The following is a 13,692-nucleotide window of genomic DNA, read 5'->3' on the forward strand; positions in this document are numbered from 1 at the left end:
CTTGACTATGGGAATGCGCTGTTGGCTGAACTGTAGGTGATTCAAAACACCGCGGTAAGGATGATTCTGAATCGCCCTTCAGGTTCCTCCTCAGCCCCCTTGCTGAGAGAGCTCCACTGGTTACCAGTGAAGAGGCAATCCTTTTTTAATATTTGTTGCCTCACTTATAACGCCTTAAACGGTAAAGGTCCCTATTATTTGCAAAAGAAATTTACAAAGCAGGTTTCGGGCTGTAACCTCAGAACTAACTCATTAGCTCTTCTAAAACTCCCCCGAATACGTCTAAGGCGTACCGGGGGCAGAGCCTTCTCGTACCTTGCCCCACGGTACTGGAATCAGCACCCCATGACCTTGCACAAATGTACCTCGTACACTGTTTTTAGGAAACAACTAGAAACCTTTCTGTTTTAATATATTCATCAATTGCTGCCGGTTTTCCCTCTCTTCACATAACATAACAGGAGCCTGGGGAAAATGTGGCCGCAGTCTCGGTGCAGGCTTTGTACCGGGAAAGGCAGGAGTGAGGGTGGTGTTGGTGGCAGTCACGGGAACAAAGGTTGAGGCCTGCGTTGTTTCAGCTGCCACCAATAGGGGCTAGCACAAGTCGGAGGCCCCAGAGTCTCAGGTAGTGGTGGTCTTCTGGCCAGCCCCACCACCCTCATTCCTGCATCGGAAGCTCCACCTTTAGGTTCCCAGTGGCTCTCCTGCTGGCCCCCCAAAGTGTGACCAGTGTCTGCTTCGTTTGCTCTGGTGAAGGCAGACATAAGCACACCTCAGTTACATAATACAAAGGTAATAGTAAAAGGTACACACATCAAAGATAATTAAAAATGATATATTTTAATTTACTATCTGAATACAGGGTACACAATGTGACAACAAGTAAAGCTAAAGTTCCCTAAGCATGCACAATTGTTATCCAACCCCAAATAGTGTGTCACATCTATGTGGTTTGATGGAAGTAACACACTATCTCAATTTAGCATACATTAGATATGTTTAATGGATGAGGAAAATGGTGTGTGCTCTGCCATGATTTTTTTTTAACCAATTAAATGTGTGTTCATTATGTCCATATTTTGAAATACTGTATCCATTGAAAGCATTCATATACTTAAGTTAGCATGTCAGAAACTGTGTTTGGTAAGCAAATAGATGGTCAACACATAAAAATAAGAACTGTAACAAACTTCAGATCACAACAGTGGGACTCACACCTCATCTGTTCAGGTCAGCGAGGTAACAGTCTCTGTGACTTTTATGCCTCCATGTTGCCCCTACATAGCTGGAATGATTGACACTGTGCTGTTTTTACCCCCTCCCCTACCTAATAGTGTTAGGCACATTTCTACCTCTGAGGAAAAAGAGCCAGAGCCCGTGAGAGGGCGATCCGTGGCAGACCAGTGAGGGGGATGAAAGGGGTGACGAACGGGATTGCACTTGGTGTTACCCTTTTATAGATGTAAGATGTTCTCCATCTAAGCCACTAGGGAATCCTTGAACGTCTGTTACTAGTACAGTAAACCATCCCATAAAGCTGCAAAGGGGACACTTATGTTTGCTTCTGTGATTATATTTTTCAGGGGACTGTCATATATGGCTTTTAACAACTCGGAGAAACCCAACACCAGGTGAGATCCACTTCAGTGCGGCCAGAGGTGGTGCAAATGAGGGGGTTCTGTGGAGCAGGCTTTGGGCTTCTGGAGGACCGGTTCAGGTACCTGGAGAAGACTGGAGGGCCATCCTCTATCCTGGCAAGGCCTGCAAGATTTTTGTGTTCAGTTGTTTGCTTTGCAGCACTGCCTTGCAGACAAACATTCCATTCATTCCTGATGATGATTACTAAAGGATATCCCATAGGGACGTTGGGGATATGTTAGTTCACAGTGTTGAGAATGAAAGCAGTGACCTCAAGCGTGAACTCATTGAAAACATATTTGACTGGTGTCTGTAATGAAAATGTCATCTGTTTGTATTCTGTATGGACATATCGTTTTTAGGTCGAGCCTAGCGTTGCAGTGCCTGCGCTACTCGCTCTGCAAGGAATGCTGTTGTAAGGTATGTTTTAGAAGTGGAGTGGAAGCCCGCTCCTATTTTTCATTGGCTGGTGGCATGGTCCTTGGTAAATGCAGGCTTCCGATTGATAATGTGGCTTCTTAGCCCCGCCTTGTTACGACCCCATCTCCTTCTGTGACTGCCCATCAGGACTGGATCTTTTACTTGCAGTGTTACACTGTCTTCCTCATTAGTCGTTAGGCACCATTTTGTTTTTCATTCGGCTTTGCAAATGTTTGTTTTTATCGCTTTGAGTCCAAATTATCCGAAACCTTCCAAGAACTTTTCAAAGGTAGGTGCGTGTGTAGTGATGATTTCAAACAGATGTGTGTAGTGCTGTTCGTGGTGAATTGCTGTAGTTCATTTAAGCAAGAATGAGGTGAGAGAGCAGTGTTTTCAGAGAGATGCAAAGCAGCAGCCGGTGCCTCCTGCCGAAGCCAGGCAGCTGTATTCAAATTCTGCCTCAGCACTTGCGGACGGAGACATATGTCCGCTTTGCAGAGTAGCTTACATGCATTGAGCACCAGACGCATACAATTTGAAACGCCACAAAGACCCTCCAAGTTGTGCCTTGTTACAATTTCATCTGCCTGCCAAGCCTAGCGCTGCTTTCACAAACGAGAGACTAACTACGCAACTACTGTATCGTGCTGCTTTCCAAGTATCGGGGTCATAGAGCTCTTATGTACAATGTCAAACCCTGGCGGGTGTTGTGGTTTGTCCTTTAGCAAGGAAAAGAGGGCATGTTATTTACAGCATCCTACAACTGCGGACTGCTGTTCTGGGTTCGTAGAGTTTCATAAGTTATGAAGCAGCATATGAGCAGGCTTTTTTCAAAACACAGTAACAAACGACTGCATGAGGCAGCACCTTAATATGCATTTTTGTGCCCAGTCTTATTTTTTGTATCAACGTACCCCCCCACGCCTGGCTTTGCATCAGTGACCCCAACCCGCACCTTCTTTTGCATCAGTGTCTCCCATCCATCATGCCTGATTTTGCATCTGTGCTCCCCACCCCACGCCTTCTTTTGCATCAGTGCCTCCTCTCCATCACGCCTGGTTTCGCATCAGTGCCCCCCCACCCCACATCTGGTTTAGCATCAGTGCCCCCCCACCCCACGCCTGGTTTTGCATCAGTACCCCCACCCCAAGCCTAGTTTTGCATCAGTGCTTTGTGTCTACTTTGCTTTACTAAAACGACACTCCGTTATGAGAGCCAGAGTCCAATACTGGTTATATTGTGCCCTTTTGTAGAAGCACCTGAATATCTTCCTCAAGAAGGTGATCTGAACTCAGTAAATGACAGCAGGGTTGAATGTTGGGAGGGGTTGTGTGAAATTTGAGGCAGTACCCTTCCTGTACAATAGAGAGGACCAACTGATCTGAGGTGATGTTTTCCCATTGAGCTAGGAAGCACCTCAGTCCTATTCTGACAGGTGTGATGTAGTTGAGAGGAAGGGAGGGTGAGTCACAATTTAGCAACGGAGGAGCTGCTAGTGGAGCCCATCTCTGCTTTTCCCACACACATTTCCCCTATAAGCCCCACTCTAAACTGTTTTAGGCTGCTTGGGGTCCAGAGAGAACTGCTAGTATTATTGGTACATAGGTCTCAGAAATGAGCTCCCCAGTTTCGTACCTCGCTGCTTTGCTGCAACCGAAAATCAAATTTGGCAGCGGCAGGCCATCAGGCATCCGTGGATTTGGCAATCTCAGGGTCCTTTTGATGTTTTCGAGCATCTGGTCAACCATGGAGCCAAACAGAAGCTCGCCACCAAAAGGGACATTCAGGAGGTGCTGACTAACCTCAGGCCTAAACCCTAACACCCTGTGCCAGGCACGCCTGTAGAAGAAGATGCTGTTGCTAATAACACTCGCAGCCATATCTGCTGTGTCAAGAGCACATTCATATTGGCATTGCTGATGGTCTTCCTCTTAGCAATGCGCCAATGTGATGCTGCTCCAAGACCTGACCACTTTCCTGCAACCTAATTCATTTAGTCAGGCATGGGGGTATCTTCTGTGGCCTGTAGGGAAGCCGTTTTACAAAAGTGCGCGCAAATAAGGAGTCAGGGACAATTTGTCTACAAATGCAACCCAGATCGACTGGGGCTCAATCATGGACTCAATGGCACACACCAACAGTCAAAGGCACAATGAAGTAGTCCATGTCACATACAGAGACGTGTTCGCACACCAACATTCAAACAGACAAACACTCAAGATCACACTGAGGGACCTGAACATGTTCATTCTTACTGACTCAGTGACACACCAATTTATTCAAAGGCACAATCCCACAGTTAGAGTCACACAAAAGTGATATGTGTTCGCAGACTGCCACTTACTCAGACGCACACTCAAGGATGAATATAGGGACCTGAATATACACATTGTCATTAATTCAGAAGATAATTAATGGAGTCAAAGGCGCTGTTACTAAATATGGTTGATATAATTTCATGTAACATGGCTGATTAGCCGCGCTCTACAAATCCGAGTTGATTGATTGATTGACAAAGGCAAATAATACATTTAATGCAATACTTACTATACATATAGAAGTTTAGGAAATGCCAGAGACTGTGGGGAACTGGACGTGGCTGCATACTGAGGATGTGATCTAGGACATAAAGTTCCATATGCATTATTATCAGGTTACAAAACAGCACATTTTTAAACAAGATTTTAAGGGTAATTGCTTAAACAAAACATGCATAGGTTCATATTCAGAATAGGCCGATTCAGCTTTAGTGTACTTTTATGTACAGCACATATCCCCTGGCACATTTTTTTCCCTCTTTTGCTTTTAGTTGCCATTTCACTTCTGCTCATATTTATTTCAGCTGTTTCATAATACTATTTGGTTATTGTATATTTCTGCTGTACCGCTTTTTATCAGATCTATTTTACTGGTATGAGGTCTATTCGTAAAATACAATGTTATTATTGCAAAGCAGTGTTAACGCTCTTGATAATGGGATATGAATGCTTACCAATTTAAAAAAGTGTAACATTAAATGGCCCAACACAGCAAAGAAACTAGATAAGAAACATCTTTAGAGACAGATAACTCAAAGTGCCCACTATCTTTAAAAGTGGTGTGGGAACAGAACAAAATGATTGGTTCACTGGTCTGGACAGGGAAACACAGCGGAGTGAAATTAGACACTGAAGCTTCCTTGGACACAGGGCAGACTAGGGCTGCCTAACTTGTTTCTGTATTAGACCACAGTTCAACAACAGCATGCCATTTACTGGTTTGACACAAATGATAATTTGGAAAAAGCTCGATTGGCAGGGACTCATTTCCCTGGTACCCCGACTAAAGCTTTTATGATCAGGAAAAAACACGTTGCCAGCGCTCCCATATATATATTTTTTTAATATATATTTCTATTTATTTGCATTTTCAAAAAAAAACATCTATTACAAGCAGCCAGTAGTTACACAGCGTAAAATCAAAGCTAAATCTGCATCATCAATATCGTATGGATTACATGCCGTCCCTCCCCCCCCCCTCCCCACCCCCCACCCCCAACATGTTACAGAAATCACAAAGGTTGGTTGCAGCTCACTGATGAAAGCATAGTTTTTTTTTTTTTTTTTTTTTTTTTTTTTTTTTTTGAAACCGTTTATTACAATCTCAAATAGTTACAAGTATGGGCCTACAACCGTCTGGCCGGCCGCTAGAGTAGCAGTAGCATATGACATACATACAGAAAAATCTCTTGGCGGTGCAAAAAGGGGTAAATCAGGAGATATCAGTAGTGCAGGCCCCTTAACTCCAAACCAACAATACGGTTTCCTTTTGTCAAAACACAACAACACAAAAACAACCACACCCGCAAGGCAACCCGCAATCCCAAGTGACAGCACGCGCTCCTGAAGTGGGGGACCCCAACCAATCGCCAAACTCTGAAGAGGGGAATGAGAACAGATCAGGGACTGGGGAACCACGTGCCCATGGCTGGGGGTGGGGGTCGGCTAGGGGGACGGAGCTGGTGAAGCAGCCGGCAGCAGCGGCGGCTCGCAAATACCCCCGCGATAGGCGTTCCAGGGGCCCCAGATTTTCACCCACGCCCCAGGCTTACCCCTCGCAACATACACCACCTTTTCACGAAACATACACCAATCCATGTGTTCTTTCCAGGCCGACACCGCCGGAGGCCTCTGGGATCCCCACAATTGAGCAATGTCACGCTTAGCGATCATGTATCCCAGAGTCACCCACCGCGTCTGCGGAACCGAGTAGTCAGTTGGCTCCCACACATTCAGCAAGCATCTCCTCGCTTCAGGCAACAGCACGACACGCGTAACCACTCGCGGGACCTCATGCACACCACGCCAGAATCGCTCCACCTTTGGGCATTCCCACAGAATATGCAAGAAAGTTGCCAAAGCACCACAGCCACGCTTACACAGTCCATCCTCAGCTAAGCCCATACGTAGGAGCCTTGGCCCCGTCAGGTAGACCCGGTGGAGGATCTTAAGCTGGACGAAGCGAAGGCGAGCCGGGATGGCCACCTCCTTCGGAGAGGCCACCGCGGACATCCAGTCCTCGTCGTCCAACTCCAGCCCATCGGCAACCCAGGCCTCGCGGAGGCCAGCCAGCAGGCCCGATCGGTCGTTAATCAGTTTTTTATATATAAGGGAGATCGTGCTGTCTGGGACATGGCCATCCAGCACTCTGTCCTCCAGGGGGGAAGACTCCGGAATGGACGCGACATCCGGGAAGACGGAGCCCAGCGCGTGTCGGACTTGTAAGTACCGGAAGTACTCACTGCCTTGCAACTGAAACTCCGTCTGCAGCATCTCGAAAGTTTTGAATCCCCCCCTCGTCCAGAGATCTCCCACTGTGCTGATGCCGATCGTGTCCCATTTCTCGAAGCCCTTCGAGGTCCACAAGGAGCCCAACCTCGCCGATGCATATAGCGGTGACGCCCGGGTCAAACGGTCCTTCCACCCCATAGCTGCGTTAGCCGCGTGCCATACACGCACCATGACATGCGTCGGTCCCGTCAGGCGAGGGTCCGGCGCGCCAGAGTAAAGCGCCCGATTGTAGTCGCCACCGGGCAGGAGCATCTTGTCCATTTCAAATGCCGGGTTCAGGGCGGGCCCGTAAAGGCCATGATTAATCGCAGCTAGCTGGGAGGCCCAGTAATACCGTTTAATATCCGGGAGGGCAACCCCCCCATCGTACCACGGGAGCGTCAATTTAGCCAAGGCGATACGTGGCCTCCCATCCCAGAACACGCGACGCTGCAAACTCTCCACCTCTCGGAAGTAGCGCGCCGGAACCAAATCCATAGTGTTCTGGAGAGCGTACAGAAAGCGCGGCAACGACATCATTTTAAACAAAGCCGCTCGGCCAAGCGGCGAAAGCGGCAGACGCCGCCAACGCACCACGTCCTCCTTCAAGCGCTGGAGGGGGGGCAGCAAATTCCGCTCGTAGCGGGCCTCCGGGTCCAGAGTAATATATATACCCAGGTACCGAAACCCCTGGGAGGCGATCTGGATCGGACAGTCCCGTGGTAGGACCGGAGCCTCCCCGGCAAGCACATATACACAGGATTTCGCCCAGTTGATGACGAGGCCTGAGTTGCGACCGAATGAGCGCAAAACATCAACTAGGACGATCAGTGATTTACGCGGGGAGGCGAGATATAGAAGGATATCATCAGCGTAGAGGGACACACGGTCCTCATGCTCGGGGGTCCAACGGAGACCACGGATGGAAGGGTCCCACCGCAGCCACTCCGCCAGGGGCTCCAGGGCCAGTGCAAACAGGAGAGGCGACAGGGGGCAGCCCTGTCGCGTACCCCGTCCCAGTGCGAATGGGGCCGAAACTCGTCCATTCACCACCACCTGCGCCAATGGGCCGGAATACAACAACTTGACCCAGCTGATGAAGCCCGGTCCGAAGCCAAACTTCGCCAGCATCGCCCAAATGTATGGCCACTCAAGCGTATCAAACGCCATGGTGGCGTCCAAGGACGCCAAGATGGCCGGTTCCCGCACGAACGGGACACGCGCGAGCACCCCGTGCAAGCGTCGCAGATTAAGGGCCGTGTTACGATGGGGTATGAAGCCGGACTGGTCTTGGTGGACCAAGTCGCCCACCACGCCGACCAGCCGGTTGGCCAGCACCTTGGCGAGGATTTTGGGCTCCGCATTCAAGAGCGAGATAGGCCTATAGGATGTGACCCGCTCACGGGGTCTCCCCTCCTTGTGGATCACCACGATCGTGGACAGACGCTGGTCCGGCGGAAGGGAACCCCGCGAGCAGGCCGCCAGGAACATCGCGCGCAGGTGGGGCGCCAGCACATCCGGTCGCAGCTTGTACAGCTCGATAGGAATGCCATTGGGGCCCATGGCCTTGCCAGATGCGACCGAGCGGATAGCAAGGGCAATTTCGTCCGAGGTGGGAGGAGCGTCCAGCGAATCCCTGTCCTCCACCGAAAGGGAGGGCAGCGCGATGTCCCGAAGCAGGGCATGGGAATCCTCCTCCGAGCAGGGAGAAACCGGGGAATATACCTCGCGGAAATAATCCGCGAAGCAGGAGACAATGGCGTCCGGCTCGGTGACACATACACCATCCATCCTCTCGATCAACGGAACCACACGACTCGCTCTCTCCTTTTTATCCAACCACGCTATCAATTTACCAGCCTTATCACCCACATCATACAGTCGCCCCTGTTGCTCTCTACTGAGGCCCCTGGCCGCCTCCGTGACGAGGGCCCTATAGGCCGCCTGCTTGAGGTGTAGAACATGCAATGTGGCATCCGTCACCCCGCTCCCCAGGTCACCCTCTAGTTCAGTAATTTCGGCCTCCACCCGGGTTACCTCCTCCCGCTCGCGCCTCCGGGCATGGGAGATAAAGGAGAGGGCCTCCCCCCTAAGAACTACCTTAAAAGCCTCCCAAAGGGAGATGGCAGAAGGGACAGACCCCACATTCTCCTCAAAGTACCGCTGCAAGGATTTGATCAATTCGGCTCGAATAGTGGGGTCGCGCAGGTACCAGGCATTGATTGGGGCTACCCTGCCCTCCCCCCTCGGGAAGACACCAAGATGCAGCAGTAGTGGGGAGTGATCTGAAATACCCCGCGCCAAATGGCGCACCTCTCCCACCCTCCCAGCATAGGCCGCAGGAACAAGGATATAATCAAGCCGCGAGAGGCTACCATGGGCACCCGAGTGGAAGGTGTATTGCAGCTGCGCGGGATGCTTTAGTCGCCAGCAATCCACCAATCCTAGTGTATCTAAGAGGCCGGACAGCCACGCCTGTGCCCGGGGGAGGTCCCTGGGGGGATGACGATCCATAGACCCTGAAGCCACCGCATTGAAGTCCCCCCCAACTACCAGAAGCCCATCCGGGAGGTCAAGGAGGAGGCGCCCCAGGTCCGCAAACGCGGTAGATTGCAACCCCGGCGGAACGTACACTGATACAAAAACGACCACTCTGCCCTCCATTCTACCCACCAAGACAGTGTAACGTCCCCTCTCATCATGGCGCACCTCGTCAATCTCCAATGGGAGCGAGTTCTTAATCATGATGCCCACCCCCCGCGAGCCCGAGGTGAAGCCCGAATGGGCCACCAAGCGATAGCCTCTCCGATTCATGGCATGAAAGGAATTACCTATAAGGTGTGTCTCCTGCAGGAAAATCACATCTGGTGAAATTCGTTTCAGATACTGCAGGACCACACCACGCTTAATCCTATCCCCCAGTCCGTTAACGTTCCATGATAACACAGTCAGGTCCCTACCCCCCATCAAACATGGAAGCCATCAATCGTCCCCCAAAGAGCATCTCAAAAACAACAATACAGTAAAGGGTTCGCCTTGCGGTGCAAACAAACAACACTCCACCCCCACCCACCCATCCCAACAGAACTCCCCCCTCCCTGCACCCCTGCATGAGCCCAGACAGCCCCCCCAAAGTGCAGTGTGCCTGTCGCCCCATAGATGAAAAACTAACTAGTCCCCCAGAGGAGGAGGGAAAGCCCCCAACGGACCCCGTACGACCTCCATAGGAGGGGAACATACACGATCAGTGAATGGTAACCAAAATGTTGTCCAGAGCAAGGCCTACTATTCACCCCTCAGTTCTGATCTGGCGCGCCCTCCCCGCCAACCGCACCCCCCCCACCCCCCCGGCCCCGATCCCCAGGCAGAGTATCCAACCAGTCCCCAGCCGCCTCGGGACGGTCAAAAAAGTGCGTGCGACCATCCACCTCCACCCTCAGCTTAGCTGGAAAAAGCATTGAGTACTTAAGGTTCATGTCCCGTAGGCGACGTTTAACTCCGAGAAAACTCAGTCTCTGCTTTTGGACCGTCGGAGTAAAGTCAGGGTAGAAATTCACGTCCATATTATCAAGCTTGACCGGTCCCTGTAGCCTGGAAGTCTGCAAGATAGCGTCTCTGTCCCGAAAGTTAAAAATCCGGGCAATGAGAGGCCGCGGCGGAGCTCCGACCTTAGGTCTTCCTCCGGGGACTCTGTGAGCACGTTCCACCGCAAAAAGTTTACTCAGCCCCCGGGGCTGGAGATGGGTGAGGATCAGGTCTTCCACAAACAAATCTGCCGCCTCCTCCTCCCGTCCCTCCGGCACCCCGACAATACGAACGTTGTTCCTCCGGGCCCGACCCTCGGCGTCCTCCAGTCGACGGTCCATCATGACGCTCGCCTGGCCAAGCCGGTGCACCTCCTTTTGAAGGGCCGCCACGTCTGTAGTGAGACTTGAGGTGGTGTGGGCCAGGGAATCGACCCGGTCATTTGTTTTAGACAAGTCGGCTCTCACCAGGCCCACCTCCACCAGGGCCGAGTCTATCTTCTGCGCCAGAGTATCAAAGCGCTGGTCCACCAAGGCCTTCATTTCGGCAATGGCGCCCATGACGTCCCGGAGGGTCAGATCCGCGGGTTGAGCAGACGCCTCAGCCGGGCCCGCGGGGGATGTACGCTGTGCCTCTGGGGATCCCTTCTGGAGGGTGTAGCGGTCCATACTGTTTGACTGATGTGCCGGGCCGCGGCGGGTCGATTTCACCTTGGCCCGGTCGCCATCTTGCTTTGTGGACATGTCGCACTCCCAAAGTCGTGCCAATCTCCTCGAAAGGGCCGATAAACCAGTTCACGGGGTCCGGGGGGGGGGTGACCACTGCACCGCAGGACAACTCACAGCCGGCGGGTCAGCCGGGCACAGGGGCAAGGCCACACCACTGCACCCCGCTCCGCAACCCTACCTCGCTTGAGGGCAAGGAGGGCGCAAAAGCGAAAGTGAAAACGCGGGGTACGCGAGTCGCCCAGCCCTGCCCGCCGTTGTTGTTCGCTTTGTCCCCGGATCGCCCCACAACTCCAATCCGGGGGGCCGGCGCGGAGAAGGCTGCAATCTTCGATCAGTGCTCCCACCAGTGTCCGGGGTCCGATTCGAAAACGGAAAACGGGTGCCGCCTCAGCTCGGGTACACAGACACAGTCCCCTCGTCAAAGACAGGATATAATCAGGATTAATTCAGGAGGTCGCGGAGGTCCTCGGGAGCTTCGCACCTACGCGGCCATCTTGGTTGCGCGCTAGGCTCCTCCCCCGATGAAAGCATAGTTAAACATTCGAGCTCCCAGTTGTGAATCCAACCGGGAGTGGGGGATATGATGTCCAAATTATGAAGTCTAGGACATGAACCAATGCTGTAGGCCCAACAATCCAATCGTTAGAAAAAGAAGAACCCCATCCCACCCCTCAATCCATCCCGCCATCCCCTAAGCAACCTGTGTGTTCTCTTCAGTCGCCTGTCTTTCCCAGGCCCAAAGAAGAAATGGTTCCCATATGCCACGCAGTCTTGATGTGCGAGGCATACGTTCCCAAAAGGTGGTTAACTGGGAGTGACCATACGTAATGTCCCTGATCCACTCCTTGATGGAAGGCACCCTCTTTCTACCCCAGTGTACAGCCACTAGGCGTTTAGCAAAAAGTTTACAAACTTTAACGGTGGTATCTTTTACATAGCTAAACAGGTGCATCAGTTATCTGGTGTATCAATGTGAACTCGTGGACCAGAAAGCCAACCACGCCGGACAGTCCCATGCCATATGGAGAAAGCCAGCCAGACTAAAATTACATAGCCAGCAGCCCTCATCATCCTGTAATCCCATGCAGTGTGGGCCTATTGGGGTTCTGTAATAGCGGTGAAGAAACTTAAAATTTATGAGGCGTAGTTTGTAGTTCGAGGACAGCTCGGTGAGCTGGCGGCAACAGTACAACCACTGGTCTTCGGTGAGCAGGTCCTGGAGTTCATTTTTCCATGCCTGAAGAGCCCTTGGCTGTGTCAGGGGCGCCATGTTTTGCATATGTGTGTATAAGCGTGTGACAAGTTTACGGGGCGAGGACGACTTCAACAAGTTTTCCAAAGCTGCCATGGGCGTCGGGGAGCACAGGAAGCTTTCATGTAAAGACCGGCAGGCAGCCCTGAGCTTATAATATAAAAATAGTTCAGCAAAGGGCACTGATTGTTCCTCATCTGCAGCTTGTGCGGGGCGGAAAGAGCCGATGAGGTAGAGGTCAGCGAAGGTGCGGTGATTCAATTTTTGTGCCACAGTCCCACCCATACCATCCCTGATATGGAGCAATAAAGGGTTGTGTGCTAACGGGATAGATGGAGCATATAAAACGGGAATACCTGTTCTTTTCCGCAATTTGTTCCACGCCCAACGTAGAGCTTCCACGGTGTCTATGCCATCCCTAGGGCGACGGAAGGGTTGATACAGGGCCACCCGCAATGGGACAGGTGCTGCGACGTCGGTCTCAACGGCCACATGGGGCTGAAAAGGGGTCAGGTGTACCCAATGGTGAAGGGACTGGGCCTGAGCACACCAGGCATATAATTGTATATCTGGGGCACCCAGTCTGCCCTGACTCAGTGGGAGCGTTAAAAGATCTCAGGACACTCGAGCCTGCCCACACAAGCGAGATCAGCAGCGTTTTGAGAGTACTGAAAAAAGCTTGAGTTAGGGGAATCGGGATATTAGCAAATAAATAAAGAAATTTAGGCAAGACTAATATTTTAGCGAGGGCTATTTTCCCCGACCAGAGAGAGAGAGAGAGAGAGTCTGGCCCGCAGTGCGACCTTTTCCTCTAACCAAGTGATGGCACGCCCATAGTTAAAGTTCCACACCTCCTGTAGATTCCTACTAAGCCAGATGCCTAGGTATTTGACTGTGTCTTCTGCCTATTTAAGAGGGAATTCAGAAACGACAGGGACGTTGTTATCTTTCATGGGAAAAATAACTGACTTAGCCCAATTAATAGAGATACCAGAAAGGCCGCCAAACCTGATAAATTCCTGGAGGAGGGGGTCGAGATGGACCGCAGGGTCAGTCACGTACAATGTGACATCCTCCGCATATTGCGATATGAGGGGACTTCTGGTACTGAACCCAATCCCCCTGGCTGTATGATGTTGTCTTATGCGCGCCGCAAGCGGCTCCATCGCAATAGCGAAAAGCAGGGGGGACAGAGGGCATCCCTGCCGGGTGCCAAGCGATATAGGGAAAGGCTCAGATATAAGGCTATTCACACGGATCCGAGCTATCGGTTGGGTATAGAGCAGGCAGATTAGATTGATAAATAGCGGACTTAAGCCCA

General features: G+C 51.4%; 1 protein-coding gene across 1 annotated transcript in view; it reads right to left on the reverse strand.

Annotated features, from left to right (window-relative positions):
* Positions 1-13,692, reverse strand: part of HPS5 (HPS5 biogenesis of lysosomal organelles complex 2 subunit 2) — a 484,255-nt gene that overhangs the window by 297,240 nt on the left and 173,323 nt on the right. The window contains exon 8 of the mRNA XM_085648054.1: positions 4,606-4,677. Coding sequence (XP_085504180.1) covers positions 4,606-4,677 — 72 coding nt within the window. The remainder of the gene's footprint in view (positions 1-4,605; positions 4,678-13,692) is intronic.

Source organism: Triturus cristatus, chromosome 3_2 (genome assembly GCF_964204655.1).
Source record: "Triturus cristatus chromosome 3_2, aTriCri1.1, whole genome shotgun sequence".
NCBI lineage: Eukaryota > Metazoa > Chordata > Amphibia > Caudata > Salamandridae > Triturus > Triturus cristatus.